The sequence below is a fragment of the Sciurus vulgaris genome, assembly GCF_902686455.1.
Source record: "Sciurus vulgaris genome assembly, chromosome: 1".
Classification (NCBI taxonomy): Eukaryota; Metazoa; Chordata; class Mammalia; order Rodentia; family Sciuridae; genus Sciurus; species Sciurus vulgaris.
Window position 1 is genome coordinate 79778418 of NC_136461.1, and position 23374 is coordinate 79801791.

The 23374-nt window shown below is 36.9% G+C and overlaps 1 protein-coding gene across 2 annotated transcripts in view; it reads left to right on the plus strand.

Annotated features, from left to right (window-relative positions):
* EPHX4 (epoxide hydrolase 4) overlaps positions 1–23374 on the plus strand; it is a 42215-nt gene that overhangs the window by 8130 nt on the left and 10711 nt on the right. For both annotated transcript variants that reach the window (XM_079151038.1, XM_079151039.1), the window contains exons 3-6: positions 3884–4041; positions 8945–9073; positions 17935–18038; positions 21333–21481. In XM_079151038.1, the coding sequence (XP_079007164.1) occupies positions 3884–4041; positions 8945–9073; positions 17935–18038; positions 21333–21481 (540 nt within the window). The remainder of the gene's footprint in view (positions 1–3883; positions 4042–8944; positions 9074–17934; positions 18039–21332; positions 21482–23374) is intronic.

Below are 23374 nucleotides of genomic sequence, written 5' to 3' on the forward strand. Positions count from 1 at the left end.
ACGGCCTTTCTCTGTGAAGAGGGAAAAGATGTTTTAACCCAAGAGGGGCCAACCTGGTAACCTAGGAGGGGCTGAGCCTCTTTCCCTAACTGGGAAAGAGGTTGTTTTTGTTTCTTGTTTTCTCAGTGGCCCTTGCTATTATCTAAAACTACCAGAAAAAAGACAATTGTGGATGAAAATAGTTTTGCTCATAATTTCAGAGGTTACTGATCTCATAATATGTCTCATTCTTGTATTAAAGGGGTTGTTTCTGTTTAATTCATATGAATGACATGCCCATCAGTCTATCACTGGGGTAATTTTTCAGTTTAAGGCTAAAGTGTGTTATTATTTTTGAATTTTAGGTAGAGGACATTTAAATATTCTTTTGTAATTTATTAAAATATGCAGTTACCCTATGTCTTAGAATTATGTAGGATATAATTTGGCTCCATTCATTGTTAACAGCACCAATAGACGTGTTTGGTTTATTTATTTACTTATTTATTTTTCAGTACAGGGAACTGAACTCAGGTGTGCTTTACCACTGAGCTACATCCCCAGCACCCTCACCATTTTTTTTTTTTTTTTTTTTTTTTTTTTTGGTACTAGGGATCAAACCCAGAGGTGCTTAATCACTGAGTCACATCCTCAGCCCTTTTTATATTTTATTTTTAAATAGATTCTCACTAAGATGCTTAGAGCCTCACTAAGTTGGTCAGTCTGACTTTGAACTTATAATCTTCCTGCCTCAGTCTCCCCAGGCACGTGCCACCACACTGGCTCCATTCCTTTTTATGTATTATTTTAAGACGAGGTCTCAGTAAGTTGCCCAGGCTGGCCTTGAACCTGTGATCCCCCTACCTCAGCCTCCCAAGTAGCTGAGATTACAAATATGTACCACCAAGCCTGGCTCTTTTTTAGGCAATTTCAATGACATCCAGGTACCACATTACATGATCTCTAATACAATTTAGATGCAAAATGTAGAATTTTGCACAGTGAATCAAATTTTTACCTTGCAATCTTTAAATGAATCTTAAATAAAGATGCTAATACTTGATATTTAAACAATGCACATTTAATAAAAAATTGATGATAAATTCCCCACCAAGAATAAGAGACTTTTAGCTGTCATTGTCTTAAGATTTGAACTGGGACAGAAAGAAGTCTTATTGAACAAAGGACATTTCTAGCACTACCATTATTCAGTGTTCCATTAGTTTGTTGTTCTGCTTATTCAACAAATCTTTATTAAGCACTTGCAGATAACTCAGGGAGCTCACCATTGAGTAGAAGAGCTCGCTATCAACAGATCATTATGTAACATGTGCCCAGTTCACTGAGGAGTGTACAGAAGGGGACACCCATGCCAGCCTGTAAAGGAGGCAGCCTGGGATATCCCCTGGAAGAGAACATATCCAATGTGAGGAAGAGTTAACTGAGAAGTAAGAGTAAGGGATTGTGGGTTAATAAGGGATGGTGGGAAGGGATGATATTTCAGACAAAGGACACCATATGAAAAAAGCCGTAAAAGCGAAACACAGTACTCATGTGTTCACTACAGCTGCTTAAGGTTTCAGGGTTAGTATAACGTGTACTCTGAGGTCAGATCATCTAAGTTTGAATTCTAGTTGTCCTACTTGCTAACCCTGTGACCTTTGGCATTTGTTAACCTTGCTGTGCCTCTGATTCTTCATCCGTAAAGTGGGGATAATAATGCCTACTTCATAGTCTCATTTTGAAGATCAACATTATCACATATGAAGCACATAAAATTGTGCCTCGCATATAGTAAGAATGATGTGGATGTCAACTCTTTTTATTTTAAAGCAAGTGACAGAGAATGAATGAAAAATAATCAGTCTGGAAAACTGGGCAATTGTCAAATGTTAAAGGTTTGGTCTTCTAGGATAATGAGCTTGGGCTTCATGTTACTAATAATAAGAAGTCATAAAACATTTTTAAGCAGGGCAATGACATAAGACAGTCTGTGGTTTTGCTATATCATTCTGATTTTGTAGAAGAGAGAGCTGAGGGGAATGAAATGGACACAGACCAATCAATAGGCTGCTGCATAAATGGAGGCCTCAATTAAGGTATTCATAGCAGGATGGATGGGAGGAGTGATTACATAAATATTTAAGAGGTTAAATCTGCAGAACATTATTGATTTGTTAGGAGAGATTATAAAGAAGGAGGAGTTGAGGTTTATTTGCAAAGACAAGAATCCAATTCAAAATTATAATAAAGGCTAATGAAAAATAATAAAAATCATATGTGAATATATGAGACTCTTTAAGGAAGCAAATTGCTTCATTTGTCTGTTACAACCCAGAGATAAGATTAACAAGATTACTATGGCCCAGCCAAAGAAGATGCTGTCTCTTACATTTTTAAATTCATCTTAATTGTAAATGTTTTTGCAGATTTCTCACAAGTCATAGAAACCCTAGTGTTAGATCAGAGGTTCTATATCCATACCTAATTCTAAATATGTGTCTGACACCTTTCCTAATAGTCTATCTATTGATATAAGGTTAGGTTATCAACTTGTTAAATGGACCTAACTACTTTATGTCACTTGGCATTGCAGTCTCCTTCTCACTGCTGGTTTATAATCTTACATCTATCCCTGTGTTTGCTTGTCTAATGCACTCAAAAAGTATTTTCAGAGAATAATCTCCCATTTGGCTTGTGTCAAATACTTTACACTGTGTTTTCATGAACAGATGTGCATGCAGATGCTCTTTTAAAAATACTTATTTTGAGTTCCATAACATGAGTCACTTTAAAAAAAAAAAAAAAACAACAAAACTCTTTTTCATAGCTCTTATCCAAAATAACTTTGCTTATTTGAGGAAGAAAAACTTCTGGATCTCTGTTTTTTTTCAATTAATTCTGTCCTTCATGATCAAGTACAGGGGGAATGCCTGGCTCAGCAGAGGCCTCCATGGCTTGGTTGCTGCACTATAGTTATTCTAACTGGTCAGTGCTGGTCATTTTCATGGTTAAATGTTTTGAATATCACTCTTGATTATCCTCATGGTCCAGGACCCTCTACAGCATTTTGCTTTGGCAAGCAGAAGTTTGCCTTAAATTGTTGCTCTATTGGATTCTTTCAGTGACAGTTTTTGTTTTGACTTCCATATTTTTCATCCATTAGTGTTATAGTTACTAAAAACACTGAGCCCTATTTGACAGAAGAGTAAGATGAGTAAAATCTACTTTAGAGGAAAATAAATTTTCATCCAGTAAAATGGTTCTGCAATATGAAAGTGTTTTGTTTACCTTACTCTACCAGAGCCTAGCCAGAATTGGCATTTAGATGTTTTGGTAAAACTCTCAAACTCATCTTTCCTCTCCACAGTACTTAAAAACTTTATAATCTGTTTGTTCTGTCTAGAAATTCAGGTGTAAATTAACTGTTATTAGTACAGATTCCCTGATTAAGAAATACCTATAAAATTGAATGAATATATGTATATTTGTATATATGTGTATGTCAATTTTAGTATCTCATATTTTGTAGTTTCTGTAAATACTGGTCTTTTGTTCTAACCCACTGGAGCTGGTAAAAGATAAAATAATTGTAATAAAGATACTCGGTGCTTCCTTCTCACAAGGTTCTCTTTTTTCCTGCCGACATGTGACCTTTTTCAAAATAAGAATTTTTACAATTTTCCACTTAGTAAATCTTTAATGTTACTGTTTGTTCATTTTTGAGATGGAGTCTCACTGTGTGATCCAGCCTGGTCTCAAACTCCTAGGCTTAAACTATCCTCCTTCCTGTCTCAGCCTCCCAAGTACTGGGAGAAACCTCAGGTGACTCTAATACCTGGCTAATTCTACTCTTTGTGTTACTACTTAATAGGATATTTTTAATGTTTCTTTTTCCCTGCAGGTATTCTTGGCGTTACCAACTGAGGGAATTTAAAAGTGAATATAGAGTTGTCGCACTGGATTTGAGAGGCTATGGAGAAACAGATGCTCCCAGACATCGAGAAAATTATAAATTGGACTGTCTAATTACAGATATAAAGGATATTTTGGACTCCTTAGGTAAGTTAGTTTTTTAAAAAAAGTATAATTCTTTTTAAGGGACTAACATTCAACAAATTGTGAATTGATGAGTTCTTTTTCTTTTTTAAATTGTTTTTTTGGTTGTCAATGGATCTTTTTATTTTATTTTATTTTATTTATATGTGGTGCTGAGTATCGAACCCAGGGCCTCACGCACACCAGGCAAGAGCTCTATCACAGAGCCATAACTCCAGCCCCTTGGTGAGTTCTTGAGAGAATGTGTTTTCCATCTATCTACCCTAGCTTTTATCTGGATCCTGTCACCATGATTTTTCCTGAAATATTTATATAGGAAATTTAAAATAATGTATCATGAATAAACAGTCAAGAATGACTTTCAAAATTTGTAATTACAAATAGACCTTTCTTCTCTTCCTTTGGGGAATAAAAGGAGGAAGGTGCTGTCTGATTGGGAAATAAATAGATCCCATGTATAATATTTATTATTTTCAGAACTAATTATTGAAAATTTGATTCCTGAGCTCTGAAAATGTATTTCTTCATAGCTCACACCTAAATATTTATTTGAAATATTATAAATATTATAAGATGCAAAAGCATTTGCATGACCTCTCTTGAATTGATTAGCTAGTATCACAATAATATTGTATAATGAACCACCCTAAATTCAGTGACAATCATAATAATTTATTCCTGTTTATGGATCTGCAGGTCAACTGTAGACTGGATCCCTCTGGGTCTTTGCCTCAAGCTGCAGGACCACTTGGGACTGGTTTCTCTCTGAGCTGGGCTGGGAGGTAGCTAATGGCAGGTGCAGGGGTAGGGGGATCTTCTCCTGGCAATGGCAGAGGTGGCCAGAGGCTGAGTCCAGCTGCACAGCCATATTTCAAGTTTCTATTAGCAGCCCATTGGCTAAAGCAAGATATATAAAACTATAGCACATATGCAATTTTATGGCAGAACCCAAAGTCAGATCAAGCCACCAAAAACCCAAAGTAAATCAGATGGCCAAGTTTGACATCAAAGAGGCAGAAAAGTGTACTTCTTCCTTGGCAGTTTAAAGACGGCAGTGTAAATATTGTTTATCAGGAATCCAATCTACTACATCTCCTTTGACTAAATTCCCGATGTTATCATCAGCATGTTAATGGAAACAACATAGTAAGAAACACCATGAATCAAAGGCCTTTCCTACAATAATCTAACAAGAGAATAGATCTGGCGAGAATTTTTAGAGGAGAAAAAACTGAACGGTATCTAAGGTCTCAACATGCAGTGTTATTATTGAGTCTAATTGTAATAAAGTAGCTATATTTTCAGATGATGATTTTGAACAGCTATATTTTATTCAGATTTTGTAATAATCCAGTTCAGAGCTGCCTAAATTTGTCATCACAAAATGTTCTAGCCAATTAATAATATAAATAGAGCATTTGTGTGTGTTAATATATAACAATATATAATGTAATATCTAATTATATAATAATATAATATAATAATATAATAGTGAGAAATACTGAAAGAATCAATTTTAAGTACTCCAGGAATAAATTACAAATGAATCTTGTTCATCTGTACAAGATAAATCCCATAGGAATCTAACTTAACTAATTTAACTTAATTCATATTACTATAATGATTACATGAAATTGAATTTATATAGTTGCATGTCAATAATGATGGAATATATGGCCTTTTTTTTTTTTTTTTGGTATTAGGAATTGAACCACTGAATCACATCCCCAGCCCTTTTTTTTCTTTTTTAAATTTTTTGTAGTTGTAGATGGACAGAATACCTTTATTTTATTTGTTTTAATGTGGTTCTAAGGATCAAACCCAGTGCCTCACACATGCTAGGCAAGCACTCTGCCACTGAACTACAGCCCCAGTCCCCCCATTTTAAAAAAAATTTTTTTTTTAGTTGTAGACAGACACAATACCTTTATCTTATTTATTTTTATTTGGTGCTGAGGATGGAACCCAGGGCCTCACAAGTGCTAAGTGAGCACTTTACCACTGACCCACAACCCCAGCCCCCCAGCCCTTTTTTGTATTTTATTTAGACAGGTTCTTGTCAAGTTGCTTAGGACCTCACTAAGTTGTTGAGGCTGGCTTTGAACTCAGGATCCTACTGTCTTAACCTCCCAAGCCACTGGGATTGCAGGCATGCACAACATGGCATACACAAGAGATTTGGCATACACAAGACACGTGAGGCTGCTACCAGCATAACACAACATACTGTTTTATAGTCATTTTTTGTTTATAATTAGAAAGTATATTCTAAAATAATGATAGAAAGTATAGTAAGTATATAAACAAATAGAAGTCATTTATTATTATTGTCAAGTGTTATGTACTATACATGAGTGCATGTGCTGCAGTACTTTTATATGACTGGTAGCACTGGTTTGTCTACACCAGCATCACCACCAACACAGGGCTATGTTAGAACAGCTATGCCACTAGGTGATAAGAATTTTTCAACTCTACTATATTCTTATGGAACTACCATCATATATATAGCCTGTCATTGATGGAGATGTGCATGACTATATATAATTGATGGTATAAATAAGACTTTCCACTAATTCAGTTTGACTTCACACTTCCAAATTAATGACTTTTTTTCTTTTTTCACTGTGTTTAGTTGTAACATTTGATTTGTGAAGTTAAAGAAAATAGATAATTCCTGAAAATAAATGTTTACAAGTTGGGCTGGGGATATAGCTCAGTTGGTACAATGTTTGCCACACAAGGCTCTGGTTTCAATCCCCAGCACCACAAAAAAAAGAAAAAAGAAAAAAGAAAAAAAGAAAGAAAGGAAAGGAAAGAACAAGTTGGACATCAACAAGTCATTTTTTTTTGGTTCTTTTTTTAAATTTTTTTTTGTACACAAATGGGATACATCTTGTTTCTCTGTACATGAAGTAAAGACATACCATTTGTGTAGTCATACTTTTACATAGGATAATAGTGTTTGATTATTCCATTATTTTTTCCTTCCCTCCCACCCCTCCCACCCCTCTTTTCCCTCTACACAGTTCCTCTTTCCTCCATTCTTACCTCCTTCCCACACCCCACTATGTGTCATCATCCACTGATCAGGGAGATCATTCCTCCTTTGGATTTTTGAGATTGGCTTATCTCACTTAGCATGATATTCTCCAATTTCATCCATTTGCCTGCAAATGCCATAATTTTATTATTCTTTATGGCTGAGTAATATTCCATTGTATATATATATATATATATATATATATATATATATATATATCACGTTTCTTTATCCATTCATCAATTGAAGGGCATCTAGGTTGGTTCCACAATCTGGCTATTGTTAAATGAGCAACTATGAACATTGATGTGGCTGTATCTGTGTAGTATGCTGATCTTAAGTCCTTTGGGTATAGGCCAAGGAGTAGGATAGCTGGGTCAAATGGTGTTTCCATTCCAAGTTTTCTAAGGAATCTCCACAGTGCTTTCCAGAGTGACTGCACTAATTTGCAGCCCCACCAGCAATGTATGAGTGTACCTTTTTTCCCCACATCTCACCAACACCTATTGTGCTTGTATTCTTGATAATCGCCATTCTAATTGAGGTTAAGATGGAATCTTAGGATAGTTTTGATTTGCATTTCTCTTATTACTAGAGATGTTGAACATTTTTTCATATGTCTGTTGATTTTTTGTAGATCTGTCTGTGAAGTCTCTGTTCATTTCCTTAGCCCATTTGTTGATTGGGTTATTTGTATTCTTGGGTAGACAAGAAGTCATTTATGATTTTACTATAACTAGTAACTTCTCAACATTCAAAAACTAATCCAAATAATCTTGTTTATTGACCTAATTATGTGCAGTGATTACCATGACTTCCATACTCAGGTCCATAAGACCCAAGCTGAGCTGCTATTTCAGGCCCTTTTTCCCCCCCTTATTGTGGATTCCTGGGAGATATTCTAAATTTGTAGATCTAGAGTGGAGACTAGGCATCTAAATTTTCTAAAAATCTGGCTAGGTAATTCAGATGTGCAGACAAATTTTGGAACCACTGAGCTCAAAATACATGTGAAAGTACACAGTTTATAGGACACACAGGGTAGGAGAATAGAAAGAGTAGTTTTAGAAGTATAACTGTTTTATATGATGCAATGATGAACCTGCCTGTGTCTTTTCTTTTTTCTTTTTTTTTTTTTTTTTTTCATTTTGGTACCATCAGCACATCTTTTTTTTTTTTAATTTAAATTTCTTTTTCTTTTTACAGACTACATTTTGATTCATTGTACACAAATAGCATATAACTTTTCATTTCTATGGTTGTACACAATGTAGAGTCACACCATTCATGTAATCATACATGTACATAGGGTAATACTATGTCTCTACTATATTTCCTTCCCTCACCCTCTCCCCGCGCCATTTTCCTCTACACCATCATAAGTTCCTTCATTCTTCTCTTTTCCCCACTCCCACCCCCCTTTGTTATGTATCATCATCCACTTATCAGAGAAAACATTTGGTCTTTGGTTTTTTTTGGGCTTGGCCTATCTCACTTAGCATGATATTTTCCAACTTCATCCATTTACCAGCAAATGCCATAATTTTATTCTTCTTTATGGATGAATAATATTTCATTGTGTATATACACCAGAGTTTCTTTATCCATTCATCAATTGAAGGACATCTAGGTTGGTTCCACAATCTAGCTATTGTGAATTGAGCAGCTATGAACATTGATGTGGCTGCATCACTGTAGTACGCTAATTTTAAGTCCTTTGGGTATAAACTGAGGAGTGGGGTAGCTGGGTCAAATGGTGGGTCCATTCCAAGTTTTCTGAGGAATCTCCATACTGCTTTCCAGAGTGGCTGCACCAATGCTTGTTTCTTTTCAATGATATCAACATTGTTTCCTCCATCACAGGGTATAGCAAGTGTGTTCTGATTGGCCATGACTGGGGAGGCATGATTGCCTGGCTCATTGCCATCTGTTATCCTGAAATGGTGATGAAGCTTGTTGTCATTAACTTCCCTCATCCAAATGTATTTACAGGTGAGTTTGAGCTTTTGTTAAGACATCTCTGCTAATATAACAAATTGCTATTGTCTCTGACATTTTGGCTTAAGAATAGAAAACTTAGGTTAACATAATCTTTTAAAAATTACTGACTAAACCATGATAGCACATGACAGTGTTAGACACCTTGATTGAAATCTTCCTAAAGGGCCTAAGAATATTTAGCTTCCTATTTGCATGCATACTTTTATTCCTTTTGAAAAAATATTTTTTTGTTACTTGGAGAAGGGTAAAGGAGAATGCTGGACATTACTTTGAAAGTAATGAATCCTGACAGCCTAGAAATAAATTCTCCTCTTATCTGACTGCTTTGGCTATTAGAAATAAAGTATTCTTTAAAGCAGTAATTCTCTCTTTTATTTTATTTATTTATTTATGTATTTATTTATTTATTTTTTTGGTAGGGTAGGGGATGGAACCCAAGGCAAGCACTTTATCACTGAGCCATTCCCTGAGCCCTAAAGGAACAACTCCCAAATTTTTAGTCCCAGGACTTCTTATTCTTTTAATTTTTAAAATTAGCACATTATAATTATACTTAACAGTGATATTTGTTGTTACATATTTTCATGTGCACACATATAACAATATAATTTGGTCAATTTCATTCCCTGTCAGGACTTCTTTATACTCTTAAAATTATTAAGATCAGAAAGATATTTTGTTTATATAGGTTTTATCTGTAAATAGTCACTGTATAGGAACTTAAAACTGAGAAATTTTTAAGATGGGTATTAACTCATTTTTAAAACCTATTACATGCTAACATAAATAGCATATTTTAATGAAAATTAACTACAGCTTACATAAAACAAAATTTTAGTGAAGAATGTTACTGTTTTACATTTTTACAAATTTAATTTTTTGCTTAGTAGAAGACAGCTGCTTTCTCATATCTGTGCCTGAATTCAATCAGTTTTTTTTGTTTTGTTTTGTTTTGTTTTTTAAGTGGACATAACAATAGGAAATGTTTATTCACCAAGTAAAACAGCTTGAAAATACATGAAGAAAAAACTGATAGAACTGCACAGAGAAATAGGTAAATCTACTTTTATATTTAAAGATATATGCAATTATATTCAAATAATTGCCATAAACAATTCCCAAACACAGAAAATAAGTGAGGTTACAAAAAACTTAGACAATATTATTAGCCATCCTGACCTTTGACACTTATAGAACCCGTTACCTAACAATAGTACAATATACAGTCATGTCAGGTGAACCTGCAACTCTTACAGATAGCCCATATTCTGGGAAATACAAATGATTCAAGTCATAAGGTATGTACTCTGAAATGGAGTTAAATTAGAAATTAACAGAAAAAAATAAAGAAAATCCTGAAATATTTGGAAACTAACACACTTCTAAAGAGAGACATGTTAAGAGACTTATAAAGAAATTTTAAAGATTTTTAAACTTAATTAAAATGAAAACACAATATGTCAAGTTTCATGGGAGGGAACTAAAAGTCCTTATGGGACAATGCTACCATGATGTACCTATATTAGTAAAAAAATAAAAACCCCAAAGGTGTCAAATGAAGGACACCTTTCATATGAAAAAGTAGCAAAAGAGAAATAAAAGCTGAAGGTATTAGTAAAAGTCAGACTGAAAGAGAAAAAAAGAAACAAAGTAGAGAAATTAATGAACCCAGGTGCTGTAAGATCATAACATTTATTATAAATCTCTATCAAAACTGATCAAGAATTAAAAATTCTGTATAGACACCACCAGTATCAGAATAAGAGAAATAGCATGACTACAGATTCTAGATACTACTAGTAATAAGGGAATTTTGAACATTTTGACTACTTAAATAAAATTAACAAGTTACTCCTTGCAAGACATAATCCATTAAAACTTGTTCTAGACAGAGAAAGAGAGAAGAAGAGGAGGAGGAACATGGAAATTAATCTTGTGGTTAAAAACTTACCTACAAAACAAATTCTAGACCCAGATAGCTTCGCTGGTGAATTCTACCAAACACTTAAGAAAGAAATACCAATTTCACAAACTCTTTCGGATAATTCAGTAGTAAGGAATATCTACCAAATTATTCTGTAAAGTCAACATTATGCTGGAACCAAAGCCAAACCCAGGCATTAAAAGAAAGTTAGAAACTAACATCCTTCATGAATGTAGACTAAAAAAAAAATTTAAAACACCTAAACAAATCCACCAATACATAAAATAATAAAACGTTTTTTCCTAGAAATGTAATGTTGGCATGACATTGGAAAATCAGTCAATTTAATTCACTATTAAAGGATTAAAAAAGTAAAATGAAAACAAAGCACATGACTGAAGTCACCAATATCCAAGGAACACTCTCCCCACCCCCAAATCCCTACCTCCTTGTATTTACTTGGTCACGTAGCTCCCTCTCACCTTTACGAGGACTAGTCAGTACCTACACACTGCACTCACCTCAAGGTTGAGTTATAACAGACACTGCAGTTTGGTTTCTGGGTGAGTGTCTCCAGATGACTTGCTTTGGAAATATTTCTCCGTAATGGAATATGCTCAGTGACAGTACAAAAGAAAAGAAATAAACTACCAACACACAAGACAACCTGGATGAACACAAATAATCAGAGTAAAAGAAGCCAGATACCTCAGGATGTATTGCATTAGTTCACACATATAAAATCCAGGCAATAAAAACAAACCTGCAGTAACAGTAGATCAGCGATCACCTGAGGGCAGGAAAGGGATAAATTATAAAGGGAATCAAGAAACTTTTGGCTGCACAGGTGCAAATATGTATCAAAACTTGAGACTGTACACTATAGTTATGTCCCATCTGTTGCAGAAAATATTTAGAATGACATCTGTCAGTGACCTTAGCCATGAGAGACAAAGATATGGGAGTCTTGAGAATTTCTGCAAATCCCCCTAAAGCCAGAGTGATGGAAACATTTGTGGAGAAACTTTTTTTGAGATGGGGGTCTCAGTATGTGGCCCAGGCTATCTTGAACTCCTGAGCTCAACTGATCCTCCTGCCTCAGCCTTCTGGGTAGCTGGGGCTACAGGTATGGCACCACACCTGGTTACTATGGATATACTTTCCATCCCTATAGTCTGCTGCACTCTCCTAACTCCCTGTTAATCAGGGTCCTGTACTATGGTCCCCACCTGGTCCTTCTTTGGGACACCAGAGGTATCTGCCTACCAAATGACATATTTCAGGTCTTAAGGGTCAAGTTATCCTCAAAAGGGCTGGAAAATATGAAATATCCTCTGAGAATAAGAGACCCAATGTAAAATGCTCCCAGACACACTACAGGATTGTCAAACTCCCACTGCTTAGGGTGACTTTGGTCATATAAACACTACTGGCATACAGACCCCAAGATCGGACCTGCAAAGGTGAGTATTCTTTCCTAGGAGAGAGCAAGCACCAATACGAGGGAGCTAACGCTAGAATGAGGGCTGTTCTTTGCCATCCTACAAGCATCGTCAAGACACAAACACTAGAGCTCTCACAAAAGCTCTCCACCCCTTCATGGGGTGGAGATTCTGCTCCCAGACCAACCAACAGAGTTAACAGAATCCCCCAGACTAAAAGTAATATAGAAATTAAGGCATCTGAGCCAAACCAGAACAATCTAAGGCAGGCAGTTTCAGGTTAGATGTCTGAGAAACTGGGCCGATCCACCACAGGTGCCACCTGAGACCAACAATGTCCATGCCGAAAGAAAACCTGTGCTGGCAGCTGGCAGAATTCTACAGGCCAAAACCTGGCCAAGTCCAGGTTAATCTAGGCAGGGGAGAGGCAGGAGAGAGCGAGGGTGCTCCACAGCCTTGGGCTACCGATGACCTAGCTGAGGGGCACAGAGGTGTGGCGCTCACTGCACACTGGAGTGCACAACACAGGACTCAAGTGCCAAAACAGTGCCTCCTCTCAGAGGCGATGCCAGTGATAGGATTCTAGCAAGGGTCCGTGCAGGTCAAAATCGCAACAAAGTCCGGGAGAGCTTCCCACACAGCTGGCACTCAGGAATTCCCCAGGGCAGATGTGTGATTGCCTGAGGCTCAACCTCTGGCCGAGGGCTACACAACAAAGACTGCTTTCTGATCTGTTCTCAGGTACCAGTCATGCCGAACAAGGGCATGGCTGCACCTGCAAACTAAGGCCTTGCTCCAGTGTGGACTTTCCAGTGGCGGATGAGGGAAGCCCTTTGCCTGAAGGCCTTCCCACACTCACTGCATTTATATGGCCTTTCTCCAGTGTGAATCCTGTGGTGCTGAACAAGTACATGTTTGTGGCTAAAGGCTTTTCCACATTCACTGCACACATATGGCTTTTCACCATTGTGAACCCTCTGGTGTGCAATAAGATCAGAGCTTTGGCTAAAGAACTTCCCACATGCAATGCATTCATAAGGCCTTGCTCCAGTGTGAACACTCCAATGTTTAATGAGCCTGTATTTGTGACCAAAGTATTTTCCACATTCGCTGCACTCATAAGGCCTTTCTCCAGTGTGAACACTCTCATGCTGAACAAGTGTGGACTTGTGGCTATAGGCTTTCCCACATTCACTGCATTTGTAAGGCCTCGCTCCAGTGTGGACTCTCTGGTGTACAATAAGGCTAGAGCTATGATTGAAAACCTTCCCGCATATGCCACATTCGTAAGGCATTTCTCCAGTGTGGATTCTCTGATGCTGAGCAAGTATGGGCTTGCGGCTGAAGGTTTTCCCACATTCACCACATGCGTAAGGTCTTTCTCCAGTGTGGACTCTCTGGTGTTGAACAAGTGAGTCTTTGCGGCTGAAGGCTCTCCCACATTCACTGCATCTGTAATGCCTCTGTCCACTGGGAAAGGTCTCCTCGTACTTGGTGTCACCAGGTGGATCCCACTCTCTGTGAGGGTGACGGTGCGGGAAAATGCTTGAGCTGCTTGGGGAGTCTTTACAACCCTTTCTTGTCATAAAAGGCATCTCTGAGGGTTGGACAGGACAGTGGTTCCCAAGAAAGGTACTGCCCTTGTCCCTTCTAAAGGGTTTCTCTTCACTGGGCTGCTTCTGGGGCTGGTGAGGGTTGGCGCTGAACCAGTACTGCTCCCCACATGCCATACACAAGTACGGTTTCTGCCCAGGGTGTGTTTCCTGGTGCTTGGCCAAGTGTGAAGTGTCTTTCAAGAGCTGACCACACATCGCACAGGGGTGGGAGTCCTGGGTAGAAGAGCCTCCCTTGGGAGTCCTGGTTTGTGAAACTCCCTCTATAAAAATGCTCTGCTTAGGTGCCTCTTCATCCTGCACTCCACGCCAACAGCCTAGAGTCTCTCTGGCAATGGCTGGAGTATTGTCCACCCAATCAGGTTCCCAGGGCTCACTGTCCAGCTCCAATGAAGCAGCTCTATGACACACGGAAGATGCATGTCCTACGCGCGGCCCAGCGGCACGGCCGCCGCCATCGGGCCGGGGACTGGCAGGCGACGCGGGCAAGGCCAAGCCCCCGCGGGCCGCTGCCCGCTCCGCTTAGGGAGACGCCGCCTCCCCGTCCTCCCCTGCCTGTCACTGACGGTGCCTTCCTCAGACTGACCTCAATCAGTTTTAATATGTTGTTCGAATTGAAGAAATGTGGCATCAGATTTGTAACTGGAAAAGGGAAGAATGTTTTAATAGCCTTTTCAGACAACTGTGGATCTTCTTCCTTAATATTACATCAACATCAGAAATGGTGGTTTCTGAAAGGTTAGGAACAATATGGAATGTGATAGCATGTAAAGAAACTTTTCATACTCTGTCACATTAACATCCACTACCCTCTCTAGCACTTTTTAGTTATTTTGGTGCTGGGGATTGAACCTAGGATGCTCTATCACTGAGCTATGTCCCCAGCCCTTTTTATTTTGAGTCAGAGTCTCACTGAGTTGCCAAGGCCTCAAATTTCTGATCCTCCTGCCTCAACTTTAGCTGGGATTACAAGTGCGCACCACAGTATCTGTCTCTCTTTAGGTGCATGACTGTGATCCCAGCAATTTAAGAGACTAAGGCAGGAGGATCACAAGTTCAAGGCCAGCCTCAGCAACTTAGTGAGGGCTTAAGCAACTTAGCAAGATTCTGTCTCAAAATAAAATATAAAAGGGGTTGGGTAGGTAGCTCAGTGGTTAATCACCCCTGTTTAGTACAAACAAAAACAAAAACAAAAACAAAAAACCTTTAAGCCTGGAATAACAGCTCATTGTAATCTCAGCAACTTGGGAGGCTGAGGCAGGAAGATCACAAGTTCCAGGCCAGCCTTAGCAACTCAGTGAGATGTTGTCTTAAAATTAAAAAAAAAAAAGGGGGGGGGGGGACTGGTGATGTAGCTCAGTGGTAAAGAGCCCTGGGTTCAATGCCCAGTGCCAAAATAAAAACAAAACACAGAAAAACAAAAACCTTTAGTATTGCAAAGCTGTTAAGCCCACAGTAGCAAGTGTAAGTTTTCCAAATGTCTAATTTTCACTTGAATGCTTAAATCTTATTAATAGCAAAAATACTGTTGATGGTTTTCCTTGAAGTGAACAGACTTATTTTGTTCAATTTCAAGAAATTATTTGCCAAATACTCATGTTTCACTGAGGATAGTTTGTCCTTCTTTCAAGTAAAAATATGTTCTATTAAAAAAAAGGCTAATTCAAATCACTAACTCAAGCAATTGCAGAAGTACTTCTTGAGACGATCATTATATTTGGGTATGCAACACAACTACTTTGTGTGTACTTTCTGTTTCATCACATGGAATATTAAAAAGAGGTATGCTTAAAAGTCCAATCTAATAGAATTAATAATTTTTCCGATTTCATCAAGAACCATTATTAAATGGAACTGGCAATTAATTAAATAATTTTGCTACAAGTATGCAATGATGAAGAATATGACTAGTAATATTTTTTTAGTGCCACCCCCTTGATTTATCCTAAGGTAGCGGTGGCTTATCCACCATAGTTTTTGTACCATCAGTGCAAGTTTCAGCACAAGTTTCAGTGTCTTAGTATTGTTATGAAATTGATTTGACCACCTGGATACATTAAAAGGATCTCGGAGATCCATATAGATACTCTTTGAGAAGCTTTGCTTTAAAGAGAATTCTCTAAGTCTTAATAGTGATTAACAACCAGTGAACAATGTCTAGGCATATTTGTATTTGGTTTTGGCAGAGATTATATTATTTTCCTCTTTACCCTTGTTCGATTTTCTGAGATTCAAGTACTGCTAAGATCCATAACAGCCCTTTAGGAAGCAAATTCAGATCAATGTATTTCTATCTCTTCCTCAAAGTTAAACAAGTGAGTAAGAAAGGGACAGCGATAACTACATAAATATTGTATATTTTAAATGTAAGCATTGAATTTTAGATACATTTGCAATTGACCTAACTGTTGAGGTACAGTAGGATGGTTGCTCAGTATTCAAATTTCCTGAGATTCATTATATTTTCCTCAAATGAATTAGGAAGAAATCATAGTACATGCCTGTCCAATTAATTGATCAGGATCCCAGAGTAAATGTTATTTTCATAGTGGTACTACATAGATAAACTGTAATTGGTAATTTCAGCAAGAAGACACTTGGAATATTTCTGGAACTCTTTTATCAATCATAGTTTCAGTCCCATCAGATCAATATGAGGTTTCAAATAACATGCCTGTATTTTTTTCCTTTAATTGTATTGATCTCTCTTAATGCAGGAGTGAATAAATCTTGTTTAGTGATGACTTTACAAAAAGTCTAGCATAACAGTGGTGCACTTATTTGAAAAATTATATTTTTAAAAACTCCAACCATGTTGAATATAGTTACAAAATAAGAAAAGAATTACCTTTAGAGGAAGGAAAATAATAGTGGACAATACCCAATGAGTATATGTTTACAATAATTATATATCATATTACTCCCATTTTAAGACTTCAGTGTCATCTCAAAGCACTTAAAAAAATTCTTACCATTCTAGTCCCGCCTGATTAGACTTCTGGTTTTTTGTTTGTTTGCTTGTTTGTTTTATTCATCTCATACCACCTTCACCTCCTTCACTGCACACCTGCCCCTCTGGCCTTCTTTCTGTTGCTTGCGTATTCCAAGTCCAGGACCTACTTGCTCTTCCTGAGTGCTTTTCCTAGAGCTTTCCTTCTTGCCATTCAGCACTCGGCCCACATATCATATCTCGAGAGACCTTCTCTGACCACCTCTATTGGTAGTCCCTCCACCTGACCCCACCATCACTCTCAATATGATTACTTGTTTTCTTTTCTTTATGTCATTCTTGCTCTCTAAAGTGATCTTTTAAGTATTTGCTACTTACTGTACAAGTTCTTTGCCCTTGGAGACCTTTTCTGTCTTATTCACTGCTAAATTCTTTAGCACACAGTCAATAGTGAAATATTCATTGAATGAATTTTTTAGGTATGTGAATAAAATTATAGGAAATTCTTCAGTTGTTTTTGAGGGCAAATGAATAAGATGTTCAAATCAATTAGTAAGGAAAAATTTTAACAATGGAAAATTACATCACCATGAATTCCTAAGAAAAATGTTAGATGGCTTATAATTACCTTGGAGGAAAAGCAGTATCTGAGCTTCCTTTTTTCCAAGTCAAAACTTCGTGAAGTGGGACTCTTGTTGTTGTTGTTTTTTACTTAAAGTGCTGTAAGTTTTCTAAATACTAGAAATACCTGTGATAAAGTAAATTTGTACATAGAAATTGTTCTAAAGAGAAATATACACAAACTTTATGTATTCTTTGTTGGAATCATCCTAAAGGTGAAACTGTCCTAACATGAAGTTCTGTCAATGAAAAAATATATATATACCTCTTGGATAAAGTCAAACATAACATTTTAATTTCAGAATATATTTTACAACACCCTGCTCAGCTGTTCAAATCCAGTTATTACTACTTCTTCCAAATACCACGGTTCCCAGAATTTATGTTCTCAATAAATGATTTCAAGGTAAGTCAAACAAATAATGCATTATTATTTTTATTAATGAAAAATATTTTTAGTGAAGTCCATTTTTAAAAATGAAAAATAAAATGCTAAAACTTAATGGATGGTTTTAAGGACTTTTCTATAGGCTTATCTACTTTTATAGACTTCATATATTTGATTGGCTGTTTTTCAGTTTTTTATGAGAGCTTGTACTCCTCAGGCATATTTCTTTTTAGAGAACATCTCATAGGGAGATGAAAGACTATGATTATCAGGTGAGAAAGTTTGACAGCAGCAGAAGTGGAAGCCCTTTGGAATAAACAAAACCCATAAACAAACTAAGCATGCCAGCTGTAGATATCACATGAACACTGATATGCTAATATGTCCAAAATGGTGTTAGATATTGAGTAAGTTAAAGAAAAAAGACATTTTACTGAAAATAATTCTGTGTATATCTTTAACAGATAAGGACTTTGGGGTGCAGGGAAGTGAACCCAGAGCCTTGCACATGCTAAACACATGCTCTACCAAGCACAACCCCAGTGCTGCTATCAAACCCCACAATGAATGACAATTGCTTAGTATCATTTAATACCTATTCAAATTTCCTTAATGATTTTAACTGTCTTGATATACTTCCTTTGTTTGAATCAGGAACCAAACAAGGTCCACAGATTCTATTTGGTGATTATGCTTTTTTTACCCCTTCTTTTTCTCTTTTAATTGAGACAGGGTCTTGCTATGCTGCCCAGGCTGGTTCTGAACTTCTGGGTTCAAGTGATCTTCCTGCCTCAGTCACTGGAATAGCTGAAAGTCTATGCATGTGCTACTGGACCTGGATGTTATGACCTTTAAAATGTATTACAGTTCCTTTTTTCTTTTTTCTTTTTTTTTTTTAATACCAGTTACTTCTTGAAGAGCTTGGATCATTCATTCTGCGAAAAGACCCACATTTTGAATTTGACTAATTGTTTCATTGTGGTGGTATTTCACATTCCTCTAACTTTTCTCTCTCTACTTCACAGGTGATACTGATTTAGAGGCTTAACTGGATTGTTTTAATTTGACTAGAATACTTAATAGGTTGTTCTATGTGCTTTCTAACGTGTCACCTCAGGGAAGCAAATAATGTTCAGTCACCCTGATTTCAATAATGCTAACGCTGATCATGGGGCTCATGAGTGTCAGCCTATCCAAAATTTCCTAAAAACCTTTCACCAAAAGAGGCTTAGCATGCACTGATGATGATAGTCTCAATTTATTGTTTCAATATGATGTGCAAAACATTGATTTTCTATCATTGTGTTTTTACTAACCAGAATTCCATAAAGAATTTTTCTATATCTTCTATTTCATTTTTCTTAGAGTTCACACAAGAATGTCAGGATAAATGCTTTATTCATTATTAAACAACTTTCAGTGTAATGAGTATGTATTTGTTATGTACCAATCAATTACAGTTGTTATGTTTTTTCTTTATACTCAGATTGTCCCATAGTAGGTAAGTGGGAACCCATTCAGGTTAGCTCCTGTGTCCCTAATGTGTCCCTTAAACCAGTGTCAATACTTACATGTTCAGTAACATTAGACCTTAATGTATTCGGTTTACCTCTTATTTCTTGCCCTAAAACCAGACATTTATCTAAGGTACTTTAGTGCCTTTTAGTAGGAAGCAGTATTTTGATACCAAAATCTGAGTGTCAAGGTGATCATTGTTACTGGGTTTTCATTGCTTCTAGGTCTTTCCATTTCAGAAAGAAGAAATAAATAAATCACAATTTCTTATTTGTATTCCCAAGGCAAATTTAAGACAGGGTTTTTACTTAACTTGTGTGATTTTATGTAAAACATTGCTGAAACAAAGTACACTCAGAGAGGTCTTGCTTGTCTCTGTCCCCTCCACCTCTTCCACCCCTCTCCCATAGGAAACCATTTTGTTTAGTTTTGGTTTATCTTTCTGCTGTTCTCTCTCTCTCTCTCTCTCTCTCTCTCTCTCTCTCTCTCTCTCTCTCTCTCCTTTTTTTTTTTTTTTCACTTGTTTGTTTTTGTACCAGGGATTGAACACAGGAGCACTTAACCACTGAGTCACATTCCGGCCCTTTTCATTTTTATTTTGAGACAGGGTCTCACTACATTGCTGAGGGCCTTGCTAAATTGCTGACACTGGCTTTGAACTTGCAATCCTCCTGTCTCAGCCTCCCAAGCTACTGGGATTACAAGCATGTGCCACCACACCCAGTTCTGCCATTTCTTTTTTTAAAAAATAAGCAAATATGTATTCGTTCATCTCCCCCTTCTTAAAATAATATATCTTTTATACAAAAGATAAACACTATTTTCCTCCCTTTCTCTCTCTCTCTCCCTTTCTCTCTCTCTCTCTCTTTTTACTTGATACAATATCCTGGCAATCGGACCTTATGAGTATAGAGAGGTTGTCTCCATCTTTTCTTGGAATACTAAGAACACATAGTATACCTATACCACTCTGTTGCTGTATAATAGTTTGTTCAAACGGTCCCCCATTGATGGACTTTTGAATTATTTCCAGTCGTTTTCTATAACAAATAATGTTGTAGTTAATCCTCATGCATATGTCATTTCATATTTTTGCAAGTGTGTTTGGGGGTTGAAAGTTTTGCATTTTAAATAAGTATTTCAGTTATTCTAATGTAGGAGGCTTAGATCCATACTTTGAGAAATGCTGATATAGAGCAGTATTTTTCAAAATGTAGGTGGGGACCTGTTAGTGAGTCATGAAATCAATTTAGGAACTTGCAATTAGAATGTTTAAAAATTTTAACAGAATTGAATTGAAAATATCAGTGTATATTATAAGATTAAGGACTGTTTCTTTAAAGTTTTGTTTCATATATTGCATATATATCTGAAACTGATGTGAACTGAATCATGATGTAAAAATGCATTTGTTACTCTAGTGTAGTCATAAAAGTTTGAATAACTTTGTGGGGGAGGAGATGGGTTGTCAGTAAACAATATCTGCAATATTAAGGAAGGCTCTTTAGTAGGGGTAGCACTTGAGCTGGGCCTTACAAAATATGACTAGGTTCCACAAAGACAGGATGCTTTTTAGAAGATTTCAAAGGATATTAAAATGGAAGAATATAATAAAATAAAGCAAGGAAAATAGAAATGCATAAAATGTCTTTGTAAACAATGAGTTATCTAACCTGGGTAAAGCCAAAATTAGGAGTTGTCACAGCACACTGACCACCATCCCATTTTAAAACAAAGTTTTAGTTTTTTTACTAGATAACTGAATAGTTTTAATTATTCTCTTTTCACTTAAATTAGGCCTTGAAACACCTATTTACGAGTCAGAGCACTGGTATTGGAAGGAAAGGGTGTCGATTAACAACAGAAGATCTTGAAGCTTATATTTATGTCTTTTCTCAGCCTGGAGCATTAAGTGGTCCAATTAACTATTACCGAAATATTTTCAGGTTAGTATAATTTCTTTTTGTTTAAGTAAAATATTTCAGTATGATCCTAAAGAGACAATATTTTATTTTTAAAATTAAGTTCACCCTTTATCCAAAGAGTCAAATGAAAAATTCTGAATTTTTTAAGTAGTTGCATGATCTTTTTTATGGAAAATTTCAAATTTGCAGAAAACAATGTAATGAATAACAAATAATATAATAGATTTCCCCATGTAGCTGTTACTTGTTTTATCAAAAAAATAAGAAAAAAATTTTTTCCGTGCTGAGGATTGAACCCAGGGATGCTCTGCTACTGAACTACATACCAGTCCTTTTTATTGATTTTGAGACAGGGTCTTGCTAAGTTGCCAAGGCTGGTCTCAAACTTGTGATCCTCCTGCCTTGCCCTCCTGAGTTGCTGGAATTACAGGCATGCACAACTGCACCCAGCTCAGCACTTTATGTGTTCTGTGCTGTTAGTACTCAAGATACAATGATGACCAAAACTAGATAACTTGTAGCATTGTGGGGGAAACAGACATTAAGCAAATAGCCACAGCAATGCAATGCATGATTATAAACTAACAGATTTTGATAAAGAATGAGAACTTAGGAAATGATATTAAAACAAAGAAATAAAGGGTGATTTAGGTATTGATTAGACAAGGTTAAGGGTAGGAGACATTCCAGGAAAAGGAAAAAGCATGGACCAAAGCTGGGTAGAAAGATTCAGTGTTGTGGCTTCAAGTGATAGAATTAAAGTCAATTTGGCTGGAGCACAGAAAGCAAGGCTGCAAAGAAGAGCATGGAATGAGGGTTGGTCCAAAGGTAGTTAGCAGCTAGCCATGCAGAGAGTCAAATAGGTCACATTAAGGATTTAAGAGCATGAATGTGAAGCCAGTGAAAGAGAGTTTTAAGCAGAAAATAGAAATGACCCAATGTGTATTTAGATAAGTTCACTCAGGCCATTGTATGGAGAATATATTGGAGGAGATTCAGACACACACACAACCTGCACGAACCTGGAGTAGGGGTCACAACCAAGGGATGGAGACCTAAACAGGCCCCAAGAAGCTGCTGCCCTGTGGTGGAGAGAGGCAGCTTCAGTAGGGCCTTGACCAGTGGTCATAAGGTGTCATGTTGTCCACCAGCTCTCAGGATACCCCAGGGCCACCCCAGCCTCCTACTGCCAGGACCAGGTAAGGAGGAGTTGGGGGTCGAAAATTGAGTCAGTGCACATCAGGAACCAAAGCTGAAGACCTCACTGTCGAGTTCTCTCATTGGAACTGCCCTTATTTTAAATTTTGAGACAGGGTCTCACGAAGTTGCAGAGGATCTCTTTAAGTTGCTGAGGCTGGCCTTAAACTTTTGATCCTCCTGCCTCAGCCTCCAGAGTTACTGAGATTACAGGTGTGCATCACTGCCCCTGGCCCTATAAAAATATATTTAAATCAGTATATGAAAGAATTTTTAAAAAAAAGGAAAATCAGGCATGGTGGCACACATCTTTAATTTTGGGTATTCAAGAGACTGAGGCAGGAGGCTCACAAGTTGGAGGCCAGCCTCAGCAATTTAGTAAGAGCCTGTCTCAAAATAACAAATAACTCAGGGTAGAGTAACCCTGGGTTCAATCCCAAGTACTGACAAAGAGCCTGGGGGCAGAGGATAAGATAGATCAAAGCAGACTAAAAATAGTAGGGGGGAACCCTGAAGTAACTTCAAGAAAATGAAAATTATGGTTAGTGAAATCTTAAAGTCCATAAGTGAATTAAATAGCTGATCATACAAGCTAAAGAGAATTATAAGTTGGAAGTTGTAGCTGAAAAATTTACTTAATATGTGGCTTGGAGAGACAGGAAAATATAAAAAAACATTGTATTTGACATGAAGGCTAAGATTAGAAACTTTAATGTA